We start from the raw sequence: 18146 nt of genomic DNA, 5'->3' as shown, positions 1-18146 counted from the left end.
CTAATGAAATAATTTTCAAAAAGGAAACGATTTATTATCACGTCCAATTTCAAATATAGGTACCTGGCGATCTGTTTGAAATGGAACTTTTTTGTCTGTTTATTTAACGATTTTCCTTGGTTTTGTCCTTTTTTCCAAACATGTGTTTTCCAAGCCGGTTCCTTTTAACATATTTAATGAAAATATAAGACTTGCCCAATTGGAATTACAATATAGGTTTTATATTATTTTTTCTCGTGTTGTTATTACAAAAATATACCTTTAGATCTATTTTTTAAAACATGATTTATTGAATACCATATTTTTATCGATTTTCACGATATATATATTTTTAATAAACATTGCTCGGTAATCATAATACTATGTATTCAAGAATCTTGTGCTGCCTAAAATATTTTAATATTAAGATTGTTTGTTGTTTCGCGAATTGAATTGAAACCCATTTTTATAATAATAAATGTTTACTTTTACTATTAAAATATTTATTGCGTTGGTGTGATTTATTATTTAAGTAAAGTTTTTAAGTTAATTTCTCATGAATAAAACCAAATTATACTATTTCAAGCGTTTAAATTATTAATCGTAATCATGCTATTCAGCGGTAAGCTTGTGCACTTAAAAATGTATAATTTTTCACAACAGTTGTAGTGGTTGTGCTAGAAATCTAATGCTTTACATGGGCTTGTTTTACCTGATACGAATACATTGGGTGAAGTTCATAGTTGATCATTTCTTGGTGAAAAACAGGCGTAATGGAGCCGGATATCGGAGGTACAATCCATACCCAATCTGCGGGACAGCCGTTTCTTGTTCTCAACTCGTTGTCGTAGTGTTTCATAAACGATTCGGATGCGGTATGATGGTCCATTATCGTGATGTTGTTCGACTGAAATCAGAAAAAATAATGACGACCGAAAGTCATAGACGGCAATCATACAATATTATAACTGCTGCGAACTTACTTGGAAACTGTATAAGACAGCTAAATTGACTTCGATAAGAGCTCGGTCTTTTTTTAAAAATCCATAATTTTTCAATTCTGTTTTCATGCGTGATAGGACTTCCTGAAAATTAAGAACGATAGATTTAGTTTATATGACTGTGAGGAGGGAGGGGGGTGTAAATATATAATCTTAATAATAATATTGATCGCTTACGTCTAGAACGTTGTATCTGTGCACGTCGCATAGATTTCTGCACCCGATTTCTGAGCTCATATACCACCCATTGAACGGACAAGCTGTAAACTGTATACCACCACAGTCGAACATCATGCCGGACACTGCGGGAAGACAGTACCACCGAAGACCCAAGTCGGAGAACCAATCGAATCTACATTCAATTTTGATTTGATTGATATAATGAAACGAAAATCAAAAAATTGAAAAGCGCGGTGTCACATAATTTTAATAGATCAGCGTACAATTTGATCGCTTTGTGAATAGTAATATATTTGCGTATACTTGTTACTGTATTATTATAATCAAAATTGTAGTAACTTCAATTTAAAAGATTGTAATTGGAAATTTTTACATTTAAAATTACGTTTACAGCATGAGATGACGTGCACATCTTCGTAGCAAACGTGTTAAGATTTACGGAAATGCAATTAAATATATTGACACGTAAAGACCATCAGAATTGAAATATATCAAATGTATAAATCCTCAGGATCCGTTAACTATTGTATGACACGCACGCAACGTTTCATATTGTATTCAAATTGAGTCATCAGTAATTGAAATTGGATGAAGTTATAAGCGCATGGGTAATAAATTAATTTTCCGTTAATAAAATATTAACATAAGTTATTATTAATTAAGAATTCAAGAAAAAAATAATGCAAATCCATAAAAAAAGTTGAAGATTACATTATAGAAGTTATATTTTTTCTATTTATTTTTATTTTTTTCAATTTAGTTCTATAATTTTTTTCTCGTACGGTACTAGCAAATCATCTTTAATTTATATACGACGAGAATGTTTATTAGTTTTTAATCAAAGGCCTCGTCATAAAAAATGATTTCCAATCCTCATATTCCCCTCCAAGACTTCTACACATGTTACGTATAATATATCGAATGAAGCTTGATAAAACTCATAACATAAACACAAGTACCTATATGTTTACATTTTAATAACTTTCACATGTAGTAGTAGTATTAGTATTACCACCTACGGCGTAATTGACCCATGGCGTCATATTATATTTTATGTAAAGCGGTATATCGCCGGTTCAAGTATGACGTACTCTAAGGACAATTAAGGCTGTCAACCGTTAGGGCGCGTCTCTAGTTGAATTAAGAATTCTCACCTGAAATTAATAAAATCGTTTTTTTTTTGGCTGATTTTTTTTGCCCACGTAGAATGAATATATTATAATGTTATAAGTTTAATTATATTTTACGTGGTATTATTTCGCTTTGGCTGCGGTTATAAAGTGTACTTTACGTTCTAATCTCCATTGCTTATACAATACAATACAACATACATAGGTGTGTTGAAATATTTTTGAATTTTAATACCCACATGTTCTAATTATTCGAGTATTTGGCACTCGTTGCTGCTCTCATCCCTTGGCACCATTTATATGTTCCGTAATCGAAAATATCTTGTCATATGACTTGAAAATTCTTGTTATTTAGAGAACCGAGTAAAAGGTGGTTTGTTGTATTATAAAATTAGCAAAAATTATTTTATATCTAAACACTGAATACTGTAGGCCAGTGCTTCTTAAAATTTTTTTTTAATGGGGACTCTTAATTGAATGTAAAACTGTCAAAACCCCGTAATCAGTATTATTATTTTTTTTTTTTTTAGTTATGTATTAAAATGACATATACTATTTCATATATATTAATTATTAAAATTTATGGTAAATTAATGTTTTTTTTTATATATTTTTGAAAATATTTTTTAAAAGTATTAAACTATAATCATGTATAAATACGAATAAATTAAGATCTAAAGAATATAATTTAAATAAAATAAATATTTCATGGCTCTTCAGTAATATAACTATGACTCCCAGTTTGAAAACCATCGCTGTAGAAAATTTAAACATATATAATATAGTAGGTGCTAAATAATATTCATTTTTACTAAGTGCCATCATATTAATCATTTTTTTAAAGTATGAGCACCTACAGAAATTTTTTCAGTTTAAAATAATGCTACCCAAGACATTTTTAATAGAAAGAATAAATTAAACTATTGTTATGTTACATATAAATATATATTATTTAATATTATATAGTTATCGTTTTAAGTGTATTATTTAAAAAACAATTTAATTTGAGATTTTTATATACAATATATTATGTAAATATTTACTAAATGAAACAATTTTTTTGTTGAGATTTATGCACATGTATAATAATTTTAATTTATTAAATCAACTCACGAATCAAAATAAAAAAAATAATGTATCTTTATATTCAAAAATTAATATGCAAAGATTTAAAAAGTTTTCAAAAATAAAAACGAGTATTTTAAATATTTTAGGAATTTATGCTGGAATGCAATATAATTGAATAAAATTTTTAATTGCATCTCGGACAGTGACATGCATAAAAAGAACCAAGTTTTCTTGTGGCCACTATGTATTTGACATTTAATTAAAAGTTAGATAAATATTGAAATGTGACTACAAGTTATATTAGGCACTTAATTTACTGAACTCAGAATTGAGAACCAAGATATACAAATATTAAACTTAAGTATGACAATAAATGTTTAATCTATGACGAGCAGTTGGTTATTAAGAAGAAAAAATGTGTGGCATTGATTAGTTAGTTTTAGAAGGAAAGTGTTAGAAAAATTGTTTTGTATACAATTGTTTACATAGAACGTTAATGCGTGTACATTTTTTTATAAATCTCCATTACAGATAATAAATTCGTGCTTTAAACGAGCTATTTCATTGTAGTGAAAATAATATACACGCATAATTCTCGTGTGCTTTATTTTATTTTATTTTTTAATCAGAATAGGCCGTGGCCCAAAGCACAGTAGTTAATAGAATCATAACAATAAGAAAATATATATATAATATTAGCAGTAAGAGAAAGATGAATATTCATTAGCAATGCGTATCATCCTGAATATTGGTTTAAAACGGGAATAAATAATTTTATTATTTAATTAATTTCATGTATTATTATATATTATGTTTTATGTGTTTTACTGAATGGATTTTTAAATGTTATATGTACTCACGTAGGATGAATAAGATTAACTTCCAAAACGATTTCTCTTGGCAAGTCGAAATAGTCCGGATCGTGTCCGTTCGCTGATAACACTAAAGGCAGTAAATCCCATCTTGTACCCTTTCCACGCCAACCGAGTTTCATGCACACCTAGAATTGACAGTGAGTAATTTATTTGATTTCCTCGTTAACTATATTATCTATGCATTCTATGTTTGCGTTTTTAAAACTGGTTTTACCCGTACTACTCGCATATAATATATTTCGAATTATTCTACAATAATATAATAGTATTAATGGTAATAATATTGCAAACGTGTATATACGTATGCAAGGAAAAACCTTCTGGTATCTCGAAGTAAATAAATAAATTTTTAAAAAAAAGAAATAATTCAGAATCATTTTTTTTGTTTCTCAAATAATTTAACATACATCTGTGAACTCCACATTCATCGGGTCACCAATGATAGTGCCGTCCGGTTGTTTGTATCCAGCATAAGAAATTAGTTGAGAATTCCAAACACGAAAATCGTGCTTGCCGTCGGTCCTTTGACGGAATACAGTTATGGCCGATCTGTAACATAAATTTGTAGTTGTGTATACCAATTAATGCTTACGATTATTTCATAGCGATACTAATTGACTTTTTGAAAAAGTTGCGGATCCTGGATTTGCATTCGTGGTGAGCAGGATATTCGGGTGAATTAAATTTAATTATTGAATTATATATATTACTTAATTCAAATTGTTAAAACAAATAGTTACGGAACCATAAAATATATTTTGGTAAATGGCTATGGATCTCTCATGATTTTTTATTATCAGATTTGAGACAACAAAAATATTTTTATGAACCATTAAATGTTCTAGATCATAGAATATTTAAATTATTATATTGATAATTAATTGGTCGATGGAAAAAATTAGTATATTAAAGATTTAAAAACGTAAATTTTTTAATAAATTATAGTTTTATTGTTTAGTGTTATTGTTTTTGCTGATTTCTAAACGTTTTTATCAACAAGTTATTAAATTGTGATTTGTAATAAAATATAACATCTTTTATAATTGTTAACACAAACATTTGTTCATCAGGCAAATGCGGAATTGTATTGTATAATTAAAAAAAAAAAAAAAAAATATATTCAACGACGCCAGTTTAATTATGCATGGAATATAAAATTAAAGTTAAGACCATTATTATTTAGTAATATAAAAAATGCAATATTGTTTAGAAAATAAATAATAAAAATTACGTACATTTTAAATTGTTGTTGTTGAAAATCAAGATCATTTTCTATAAAATTCATTAAAAGAAATCTAGACTCTGACCAAAACTTATAATTTAACATATTATTATGAAATATCGATCATTTAGCTATGGAGATGAATATTCTCATGAAGTGGCCTATTTTTAGAAAGAAAAATATGGTATGGAAAACGAAAACTAATTAATTTAATTATATATACTATAATACTTAAGTACAAAATTAATTGTCATGATTAAAAGATTAATTTATCTAAAATTAAAAAATTATAATTTGAGTTATTGCCCTTTGACAGCTAAAACATCAAGAATTTGATATAAATATAGTTGTGTCAATTATGAAAAAATTGTGACTAATAATTTAAATTTTATAACAAGTGAAAAACTTATAGACTTTCAGAACTTTGTAAGTAACTGTTGAAATTTTTTTGTTTTCTTCGGTACTTTTGATTATAGGAAAAACATAAATTTCAACCGGAAAATGCCTGTATTTTTATAAGAATAAACTATAAAGTGATTACCTATGATCAATGTTAATGCTTTATACAAAAAAAAAAAAAAAAAAATTGTATTATAATCTGTACAGTACTTATTGACCAAGGAAAAGTCATATTCAAAGAAAAATGTTATTTTATACTGTGAACCAGCTAAAAGAGAATTTAAAATAATTTTTATCAAAAAGAAATATAAACTCTGATATTACACTTGATATATAGAGTGTAGGTGCTATACAAGGGCGTATTTTAACTATAAACCATAAAGTTTACAAATATAATGTATTTGATATATTATTCCAAAAGTAACAAAACTTATGGAAAATATTCTGTATGTAGGTAAATTTAATTGTTATTGATAGCAACTGCAGTTGGACTACCAGTTAAAATAAAATATGAAATATATCATACAGAAAATAAAATAGTCGAAAACAATTCCAATAACTTCTGGTGAAAATCATAAACATGAATATCCTTTATCAATTTCTCTTGGGAATATCGTGGTTTGGTTTATGAATGAAACTCATACCAGCGAATAAACTGTACTTAAAGTTTAAAAATAAAAAATAACTATATCGGAAAAAGTATTTTAACATATGACTTCCGTGGTAATTATAGTGGTTTAATGTAGCATATAACGCTAACAGTATAATAATATGCTATTAATGAATAAATAAATGAAGATGTAACTTGCAACGTGTTCGTTTTTGATATGTATGATTTTGAGATTGACAATAATGATGTAAATGTTAATTTTGGTTAAGCACATATTGTTTAAAATAATTGAGAAAAATGTAAACTTTACTAAAACTATCTTAATAAGAAAGTTTTTGAGTTCATTGGTATTCCTAAATGCAAAATCTTTCTCACTTTGCTTATAAGTTCCAGTTAATCGTATATCTATACTATATTATATGTTGTTTTATACCGTGTGTGCAGTAAGCACGAGCGATATTAGGCGAGACAGGAAATTAAATCTCATAATGCATTCCCGCAGTTGATAAAACTTTTAGAATAACACCTTGCGATTAATTGTGTTTCAACTTAACCAAACAATTTTATTACCACTGGAGTTATTTGGCTAGAAATTGGTAGTGCCTACTTCGAAAGCGCTGGATTGTAAAATCGTATTATTTTAGAAATCAATCGAAACTGGAAAATAACTTTCGTCTAGAATTATTTTTGAGTACAGTGATAATTGCTTTCGAATCCGAGGATGGTTCGCGAACGCATTTGATTAAAACCACGAACCGAGGTCTATGCGTGTGCACGTGTGTGTTTTGACGAATGCGTTGAAATGGTGTATACATCATTTATCGTTATTATTGTACTCATGAATCGGATAGGCTTAATATTTCTGGAGTAAATTAACGTGTTATTGGTATTGATTAAATAACAAATAAAAACGCTAGTTTTTTAAATTTATTTGTCTTTTTTTTCTCCGTTATAAATAAAAGTGTAGATACATGTAACAAAAAGCACTAACAATAATATAGTTATGAGTGTTGAGTATATACGAATAGTTACACGAAATAAAACCTTATGAAATATTCATTTAAGTAGCACATTTGACGTTAAAAATAAATTATTTTTTTTCGGTTGCGACGTACTACTAGATGATCAGTAGTAACGAAACCAATCATTTTTTATGTATCATATTATATCTTACGATAGTGGAATAACTAAAACAAAATTCACAATATTGAACCATTCAACATTCATAGGCGCGCTTCGGCGTCTATTCAAATTTAGTTTTAAGAAGTTCAACTTTTATAGTAATAGTAATACGACATTGATTATTATACGTTTGTTAATTTTTATTGGAAGCAAAACGGGATTTTATTTTGGTGGCGCGAAGATAACCAACCACGGTATATCGATGAATAGCAAAAATATTATACTATCCGCCCAAGAAAACATTGAATTGATAAAGTAACATTAATGAAATGAATAAAATTATGTTTATCTCCCTCTTTTTTTAAATTTTCGATATACGTGCTGTTTTCAATCATATCTAGCCAATTTTTATTTCAGTTCCAAACATGGACGTGAAATTAGTTCGCATTGACATGAGATATCTGTTTTGGACTTAATACGTGAACTTCTTTTTCAATGTATGCAAATGTTTCCGATATAATAAAATCAACAGAAATAAAGTTGACATGAAACGGGTTCTGCGGCGTAACCAATCAATAGCTGACAGTTTAATCAAACTTGTAGAATTTAATTCTGCCTGTATTAGACGAAGTGAAGAAGTATCGCACGTCAGTATGTATGCAAATTAAATTATTAAACGTATACTGAAATCAGACTACTTGACGGTGCTATTATACACCGTCAACTACAACAACAACAACAATAATCATGGTATAACTCATAAGGACTTCGAGAAGAATAAATTGAGAGGTTTCGGTTCCAGAATTTATTTAATATGCTAATATACATAAGTGCATGTAATATGGTGGCCGCGGATACTTGATTTGTGTCTGGAGAAGTGTTTTAGATGTATTACGCGAATATTTTCTATGTGACTAACCTTATATTACCCTTGTTTGTGCTGTACTTAATATGGTTGCAAATAGCTTCAAACATGTTGCTGGTCGTGGTCACTGATCTACAATCGAACATCTGAAAAATAAACATTATTTGTATACAAATTGAGATGCTTTTATAGATTTTCCATTATGTTTCAGAATAATTGTAAAGCCTGTCAGGTAATCAGGTAAAAAGTGTTGAAATTATTCCACTTAAACGTGCATTTAAAGGAACTACAGTAAGAAATTTAAATCAATAAAAAATTAAATATTTTGTTCCCATAAATACAATTTAATAGTAAGAATCAAACAGTTATTAGTATTAAAATTAAAAATTAAATGGTATGACAAAAAATTAAGTAAATAAATCAAAGCACAGTGAAATATTAACTAAAGAGCCGAGTAACTAGATCTAAAAGAAAATATATGCAATGAAGTAATAATATATAATTGATATTAAAACATCGGACCAGTAAGTGTCCTAGTGCGATGAAATTTTTTTGTATTAGATTTATTTTTTATTTTTTTTTGTATAGGACACTTTTAGTATAGCTCAACTCATTTTTAATATGTCAGAATGAGATTAAATACTTTTCCCTCGCAATTGACAACCCACTTATCATTGATTTGTTCATACTTTTTATTCACAATTTTTCGCGAATATTCAATATCGGTTATCGGTCAAAAGCATAGCTACTCGTATATCTGAATTGGAAAAAAATGTAAAAAACAAAATAATACAAGTTATTTTTGTATAGTTTTAGTAAATATAGTTAAGATGTAATTAATGTTTAATATCATTTATGTTTTGAAGATATTGGATTCAAAATAATTTGGAGTTACTTTAAATTGTAATTATCAATAAAATAATAAAATAAAACCAAAATTAGTAAGTGGTTAATAGTTGTAAATAAATAAATAAATGCATTTTTTATACATAGAAATAAATATATAAGTTAATAAATAATTAAATAAATAAAATGTATAGCCCGCAGTATTCAGATATGTATATTATTTACTATTTGCAAAAAAAAAGTATAGTTTATATTTTGTCTGTAAACAAAAATGTACTAAATTCTTATCAAATACAGTTTGGTGCAGTATTATTTACTGCACTATACTGTTGTATAATATGCTTTTAATGTTGTCCATTAAGATGCAAAATATTCTTGACTGATTTCGTAAATGTTTTTATTTCCTTCGTTATTATTGCTTTCTATAAAAGGTTTTTATTTTATTTTACTCGATTCTGGTATGAAGCTTCATTAGAGTATAAGCAATATTAAAATTATTCTCATTATAGTTCAATGAATTTTATTTATTTAACCTCTTCTAATAGTTTCAAGTAAAATTATACCACCCTAAATTTTTTTTTAGAAATTAAAAAAAAAAAAAATTATATAATTGTAGTAAAACCTACTTGCAATTTAGCCCACTGAATCCGTCCAATGCACCTGCCAGAATTTCTCCATGCTAGTTTGGCACCAAATGCCAATTCAGTTTCTGTAAGTTGGTATGTACCAGTCAAATTAACTTCTCTCTGTACTTGTTCCCATCTAGTTTCGTACGCAGCATTATTAGACCTGTAAAATAAAAATGTTTTTTTTTTTATTGTAATCTAAGTCCCTGAAGGCGAATTCATACAATTGTGTGAAATAAATAAAAATGTATATTTTTTATTTTTAAGAATATTGTTCTGTATATATTTAAATAGTTTTCATATTTGAATCAATTCGTTTTTTAAATACACAAATATGTCATATTTTGTTAATTTTCTTATATTACTGCTATTTTATGTAATGAAAACAAAGTGGATTAATACATTTTTTTTAAAGTTGACCAGTCATTTTGTTAATAGATTAATAATTGTTAACTGCAATATACGAGTAAAATTCATCTATGATGTAGGTAAATACTAGACAAAAGTTCACAATCGAATTTAGTATGAAATAATTATACTTAAATTAAATAAATAATAAATTTAATACAACCATCAAAATTAGTGTGTTCTAAATTTGGTCTTTATACAGTACATAATAAATGCTAGGTTTTTTTTATTAAATGTTATTCTCAAATAAATCTTGTTGTAGTTGTTACTACATTGTACATTTTTAACTTTGCGGTTATCAAAATTAACATGAAAATTTCTTATTATAAATTAACTATACTTAATAAAATCCTAATTAGTGATTATAAAAATTTTAAATTACTACGTTAAGGTAAGATTTTAAAAAATTTAAAGCATAAAAGTTATGCTCTCGGTTGCCGATAAAAATTTATATTACACACAATGTGACTTCAAATCTTATGTAGATCATTAAAGCAATAGTTTTATCGTTTTACGACGACATATTCAATTATTTTTGGCATTTTCGTAATTTTTTTTTTTGTTTATGGTAAACGATTTTAATCCCATTATGGTCATGTTTACGCTACCGACCATGGTCCATCATCTAACGAACCGTAGTAGTTTTTGGACGATGTACGAATTTTAATAAGAACGATGTCGTCCGTGGTACCAAAATAGTACAATACGCATACGTATAGCCATTGGTCTTATTATTATTTCGGAGTACGCTTTACGCTTTACTGCGTTGTGTTTAGACAGTTAAATTGATTTAAAAAAAAACCAAGAGAACAAACAAGAATAAAGTTATGATAAAACGAATAGCAGAACATAATACTTGTATCTTGTGTAACATTCGTGACCGTGGAGTAATCACACGATTCATGCAAATATGGAAATTACAATATGCCAACAGTGTTTTGAATTCGTCTTAATGCAATAAACAATTTTCGAAAAACCGAAATAAAAAATGAAATTAAGACGGTTGTGATTGCCATCATTACTTTGTAGCACGGGAATGTGTTATTATTCTAAATAGTAAACGCAGAGTGATTAATGTAAGAATTTCAATAGAATTAAAAACGAGCAAAGTCATTCATGCAATTCATGTACTCATAACACACATTTTACGACGTGTACCGCAGGTGACAGATTATTGAAAACGATAATTTTATTTTCCTTGGCGTTCTGGGTGTCTAGTGTCAAGCAAGTGCGCGATTTTGTGGAGTAGGAAGGTTTGAAGGTCTTCAGTCCTGTTAAAATTAGTCCCTGCTATAACGTAGGTATTTTATATTATTTATCCAATACAGTACAGGGAAAGTGTTCATTGTTTTATCGTGTAACTATTTACTTTTTTCAAATAATTTTGTAGTTCGTTGATTATTTTCTAAAAAAAAAAATTTTTTTAGCTCGAACGCAGCATTCAAATGGGTTCCACATCCGTGTACAGTGTTCTGGGACTGGAAGGGTGTGCACAATGTAAACTGTTTATTGCTCCTTTGAATCAAAAATTGAAATCGCGTCATCAGTGTCGAGTGTTGCATGTACACATGCCCGACAAGAGAGGGGGTAGCTGAGGCTGTATTCCAGGGGCCCGAGCTTCAAAAAAGGCCCGGGGTCTGAGCAAATTCACTACGTCTCGGTAATGGTGTCAAGATATTTATGTATTACCAACATGAATCGTGCTAATAACCTACCCAAATAATTATAGCATATGCCGTATAGTTATAAAGAGTCTACAATAAAGTAAACACTGCAATATTGATCTAAAATGTAGACAAATAATATTTTCAAAAAAGATCCATAGGCTTTAAATAATTAATTTCATTTAGTCCGTGGAATAACCATGACTGTGATTACATTATCTCTTTGGTATACACATTTTAAAAGAAGTCACCGGATGTCATGTTAACCTCGTGTGAGAAGGGCCTGTATTATTTTGTCTTTTTGGGGCCCTTGATTTCTCTCCACGGCCTTGCGTGTACATTGGTACGACTTGGTTGGTGCGGGACGCTGGTGTTCCATGATATGCGAACGTATTAATAATATGCTGCAATCACTTTTATAAGTTCCAAACGTGATCGAAATCCAAACAAGTTTTGAACGCAACACAACGATAACTGCAGCGGGCTATTCGTGTGCGAACACGTGTCCCGACGATAATAGTATTATCATCTCGGCGGAAACAACGAGAACGCAACGTGGAGGATAAGCTCTCGACGTCTCGACGCGGATTACGAGAGTATTGCATAGAATACGACGATGACGACGAATTACGAGTGGAGACTAGGATGGGTCTGTCCTCGTTTTCGGTACACGTACACAGTAGGCAGTGTATTTTATATTAATAGTCCTTTTCTTCCTTTCTCTCGCGACACCGCACAACACGATATTGCTATTATTATTATTATACATAGGTGTATATAGGTATCTCGTCTACCTACACACGCCCGCGAAGAGGTTTACATCGAGATTATATAATTACCCGCCACCCCTGTACACACTCGCGCGTTTAAGATTATGCGATAATTTATTATTCTCCTGACACACGTTCCTCGCCGCTGCCTCGCACTGAATGATACACATAACGGTAATAATAACGATTAATAATAATAATAACAATAATAATTATTACTAATTATTATATTGCCACAGGACGAGACGGCGATGACACGCGCGCGGGGTAAACAGTACATGTACTACTGTTGTGGACTAATGGTCTTGCCGCCGGGAGTTACGATCGGTGTACATGCATTTGCACCGAAACAGTACGTTTAAAATAATATAAATAATAAGCACATTTCTACAGTATTGTTCGAGTATCCAAACGCGTACGTTTATAAGTACACATTTAGAGAGTAATCGTCTCGACCGTTTACAGTAAGTGATAAATGTTTTTGATACAATAGTGTTGCGGTAAGAAAATATCGTATGTAGTGCCGATGCTGCATTGCGTGATATTATGTTACGCAAACATTCCGTCTTCTTCAAGCGGTCGAGTTCGAAAATTAAAATTAAATTAAAATTAAACCGACCGCTTGCCGATGTATATTTCCAATTACGATATCAATTGTTTATTAACTATAAGCCAAATAAGCAGAAATAAGAACGAAAAACCAATGTTAGTCTCGGTCGATCGGAGTGCTATTCGTTCCGTTTCGATTTTTATCGAAGACGGTATTGTTGTTCATGTGTAATCAATGGGGTTGGGAATTGAATGCCCCGTAAAACCTACAGCTTAAAAAAATGATTTTATTTCCTAAAAATTATTTTACTCCCTAAAAATTCTAAATTATACCTTTAAAAAATGCACTATATTATTTTGAATTTTAATCATTTTGGTATATATAATGTTCCGTAAAATGTATTAAAAAAAAAGGAGTTTAGTAAGTAAAGTAAGTAAGTAAGTTTAGTAATAAATAATAATACCGTATTGAATCTGAGAAAAAACAAAACGCGATGTGCCAACTTTGGATACGGAAATGAACGTGTTTACGCAAACAATCCATTAAATAACTTATTACTTAGCCCGGTATTCGACCGATTTTATTCGCTCTTCGTCAGAATACGATCGTATGAGTTCATCTGACCACGTTTGCACGACGAGTAATCGCATTAACAAAGTGTAATAGTGCATAAGACGAACAATAGCTACCAACAATATTCTAAAAACAACAAATAGCAGTAACATCATGTAGAACGCTACGTATTATTATTATCATAATCCGGTGGCATCGCAGTTCGTTTATATAGAAAACTTTGTTTTAACTTTCATAAAAAAAAAAAAAAAAACAACCCCTTAATAATGTCCAATTACTCATGCCTGACTATTATTTAAATGTATACGTGTAGAGATCAGTTCCCTCGGTGGTTAGGTTCTCGTATCGTAGAGTTGATGTAAACGAAAAAATATGAAACTCGATAATCGATGAGAACGATTTAAATCCATGTATCATTATTGAACCGAGACTATTTGTTTTCGCGTAAAATATGCAATGAGTTGTTCTCTGCATTGTATGACGGTAAAATATGATCACAATATTCTAAAAATTGATAGAAATTTTTTAGTAAAAAAAAAAAAAATCGTATCACTGATGTTTGCTTTAAAAACCGAATGAAACGGTAGTAAATAAATCCGATTTGCGGATATATCGTGCCGGCTCCGATAGAATTATATAACTATGTAGACGCATGCGGATTCGGTGCGCATAATTGGCGCTATATCGTTGCTCAAGTAACACGTGTATGACAGACTTGAGATTTCAGCGCGGAACAACTGTTACTCATCACTCAACGACCACTTGGATAGTCGTCTTATTTCCGACGACTACGGCCGGCGGTGCTGTGTTGGTTGTACACCAAAGAACAATATAAAGTCACGAACGCGCGCAACAACACTCCGTGCCAAATCGAGCAAATTGCTGGGACGTCTGTTGTGAAGTATATAACATTTTTTATTGCCCGTATAAAATAGCGGTTTTTTCTCCTAGGATATTTGCATGCGTACTGGGTCGTAATAATTTCGTTTGTATCAAAAGGTAATAATAATAATAATAATAATAATATTGCACGAAAAGCCCATATCGTGGAAGCTAACGGTATGGTTCATCCCTCTTGGGAACGGCAAATCGCACGGATCCACGATACGGTTTTTATGCATTACATTTTCATACGCACAGCGATCATATAATAGGTCAATATAGTGAAAACTATAAAAACAATGATCACATATTAATATTAAATTATACGCATTATTATACTACACAGTACGATACACGCCGTGGCCGCATTATCGTTTTCATAACAGTGTAAATGTTACGGTTCCTGTGTAAAAATGAAAATAATAAAACCAATCCGTGTTCGAAATGTTTGCGCCGTTCGAGCACCAATGAAATTCGTTTGAAACAATCGTTCTTGGTATTTTAATTAAATGTATTTTGTCTAAAACCGATATTTTCGTGAAACATTTTTTCACGGCTTACACCACTAATGTTTTATGAAATCTTTTTTAACGGTCGTTCACCTAAAAGTTAGTTTTGTACAAACAAATTGTTACAGTATTATGTTGAGAGTGTATAAATATGTGTAATGGCGCACACTGGAGGGTTCGAGAGTAACAGTTGCTGCCTCTGATTTTTTTGATGGTCGGGTAGACCCCTGGCCCCAAAATATCTACACCATAATTCTACTACGTAGAAAAATATTAAAAATAAATTATAGAATAATATAGCCATATTAGCTATATATATTATATACCTATTAGCTTATAAGAGGTCAATGACAACAAAATACTAATGAGTAATTTATCATCCATAACATCACGGAAAATCGAAGAAATTTGCCAATAATAATAATAATAATAATATTATTATAAATTCATAATATTATAGTTATACAATTATATTTAAAGGGATTTGAAGGTAAAGTCCCCGCAGGTCGGTATTTGAAAGTAACTTGGTGGGTGGGTGGTATTTTCTATTCAATAGACTATACCGATTTATTTTTGATTGCGCGCTACTGAGTGCATGCACGTATAAGTGTACACGAAACAGTATAATATTCAACTCTCAAACTCCGATCGATTCGAATGTCGAGCGTCATGTCGAAAACTCAAGAAATGTTGCCACGGCATTCGAGTGATGCGTGAATAGCGCACAAAGTACGGGCGTCTTTTAAATTGAGCACATCACCGTTTTCACCGATTTACCGTTAGCTGACGACGGTAGTGGCGGTGGGCATCAACAACAACACATTTAATCATTCGGAACGGGAAATCTGACAATATATATTCTACCGGGAGAAGATCCAAAAGAACGAGTTTTCGGAAAACGCTAAAAGAAAGTGGGCTCCGCGATAAAAGTTCTTGTCCGGAAGGTTCCGGTCATTAACGTTTCATTTCCTTTCGTTAACCATTGATCCCTATCCCGTTTCTCTATGTACGTGGTTCCAACGAGCACTGTACGCGTGTCCCTGTGATTTATCAACACGCGGTTACCTACCACGCACCCGCCTATTTAGTATGCTCTACGCCTACATCACGATCCCTCTCTGCTTCTCGTTTTCGCTACGGTTCGTCCGTGAAGTTTCGTAGCTATCGTATTGCTAGATCGTTTAATAATAACTTGGTCGTCCTACCGGCGAATCCATTTCACCTACTCCGTCGTACACTGTATTATCATTATTATTACTATTATTATTGTTACTATTATAGCTACGTCGGAATAATACATAGGGGTTTCAACGTAGCGTATACCCGTTGCTGCCATCACCTGTATTCTACTACACTCGCCAGTGAATTCTAAACTTTTTGTATTATAATCTCTTCCTTCTCCTACTCCTCCTCTGACGACACATAGAAACGCACCGTAACGTTTTGTTCACTTTTATCAACCGTTCAGAACTTGTTTACAACTATACATCTGTTAAAGGACTTTATCGTTACAAACCGTGTTTGATATGCTTTATGAACATCATTATCCTCAGGTAAGTATTAACGTGAATTTCAAAATATGCTTGGAATCGAATTACGGGTGTATAATGTTCTGGACCCTCTTCCACATACACGGCAGACGCACACACTAAAATGTGCACTATCTTATTGTACTACAGTAGTAGTAGGAGGTTTTGTCATTTCACAAGTATGAAATACATTTTATTTGTTTGCGGGAAAAACTTATGATGAAACTGTTTTCGAATTCATACCGTTGACGTTTCTACTAATAAGACGAATAAAAATATACGTTTATTATTTAATTGTATTTTTATTTAACTATTCTATATATTTTATACGTATTAACACGTTGAAAATACTGCATTTATGTATGAATCTTAGCTTAAGTAAACTAACGAATTTGGTGGACAATTTCTGAATGCAAAAGCGTATGTACGTGCATACGAGTATGTATATGGCATGCAGACACTAGAAAATGTATAATTGGTTTTACATTGCTCGCATTAGGTTGGTAGTACAATATTATATTATATTATTTTGAAAGATGAACTATGAAACATTTGAATATAAAGACTGTTTAATTTTGGTACAAACAATTTTGAAAATAATGTAATATAATACGAATTTCGATTACGGGATTTTTATTGTATTTCAATATTAATTAATTGGGTTTCAAGAACATATATATTATTTTAGGTTTATTTTAATATAACAGTTACAAAATATTTAAAATAAATAAATAAAATATTTATCTCATTATAGTATCTACAAGATTTATATAATCTTTATAATTGTATAAACAAAGTAACGAAAAAAAAATCGATTAATTATTTTATAAATGCTCACTCTTAACATTTTTATAATATAATAATAGCTCTAAGATTTAAATATTCTAGAAGATAATAATTGTCATTAAAATTAACTATCGTGTTCTAAAAGGTCTTTAGAAATATCAAATATTTTGACGTATAAGTATTTATTGCTTTTGTTTAAGTTAACATCAGCTTATTATGTAAATTAAAACTTCTGTTTTCATTACTACTCATAGATTTATTTAGTGATGTAAATTAAGTTTGCAAACTTGACCAAAATTGATATTTTAATCCAATGCTTAGTTAAACTTAAATCTAGACCAAAATTACTTAACGGATCACCACTTGAGATTTGAAAAATATTAATTTTTACGTGAACCAATCTATACTTAAGTTAGAAATGAAAGATCAAAAAATATTACGAAAGAATTGAAAAATCATTGTAAGATAAGTAAACAGCTGATTCTTGTGTTGAATTCGTACTGTTTCTGTTTTGTTAGACTTGATGTGGAATGAATTACGTATCATTATTTT

The 18146-nt window shown here is 30.0% G+C and overlaps 1 protein-coding gene across 1 annotated transcript in view; it reads right to left on the bottom strand.

Annotated features, from left to right (window-relative positions):
- Nucleotides 1-18146, bottom strand: part of LOC112693222 (nitric oxide synthase, salivary gland) — a 95005-nt gene that overhangs the window by 8794 nt on the left and 68065 nt on the right. Inside the window, exons 4-11 of the mRNA XM_025568201.1 lie at nucleotides 9924-10086; nucleotides 8506-8597; nucleotides 4641-4782; nucleotides 4219-4358; nucleotides 1158-1332; nucleotides 963-1064; nucleotides 692-886; nucleotides 64-161 (exon numbers count right to left, since the gene is read on the bottom strand). Coding sequence (XP_025423986.1) covers nucleotides 64-161; nucleotides 692-886; nucleotides 963-1064; nucleotides 1158-1332; nucleotides 4219-4358; nucleotides 4641-4782; nucleotides 8506-8597; nucleotides 9924-10086 — 1107 coding nt within the window. The remainder of the gene's footprint in view (nucleotides 1-63; nucleotides 162-691; nucleotides 887-962; nucleotides 1065-1157; nucleotides 1333-4218; nucleotides 4359-4640; nucleotides 4783-8505; nucleotides 8598-9923; nucleotides 10087-18146) is intronic.

This window comes from Sipha flava, unplaced genomic scaffold, assembly GCF_003268045.1.
Source record: "Sipha flava isolate LNK unplaced genomic scaffold, YSA_version1 117_pilon_pilon, whole genome shotgun sequence".
Taxonomy (NCBI): domain Eukaryota; kingdom Metazoa; phylum Arthropoda; class Insecta; order Hemiptera; family Aphididae; genus Sipha; species Sipha flava.
The sequence above is the reverse complement of the archived record's forward strand: the minus strand, read 5'-3'. Positions and strand labels throughout refer to the sequence as shown.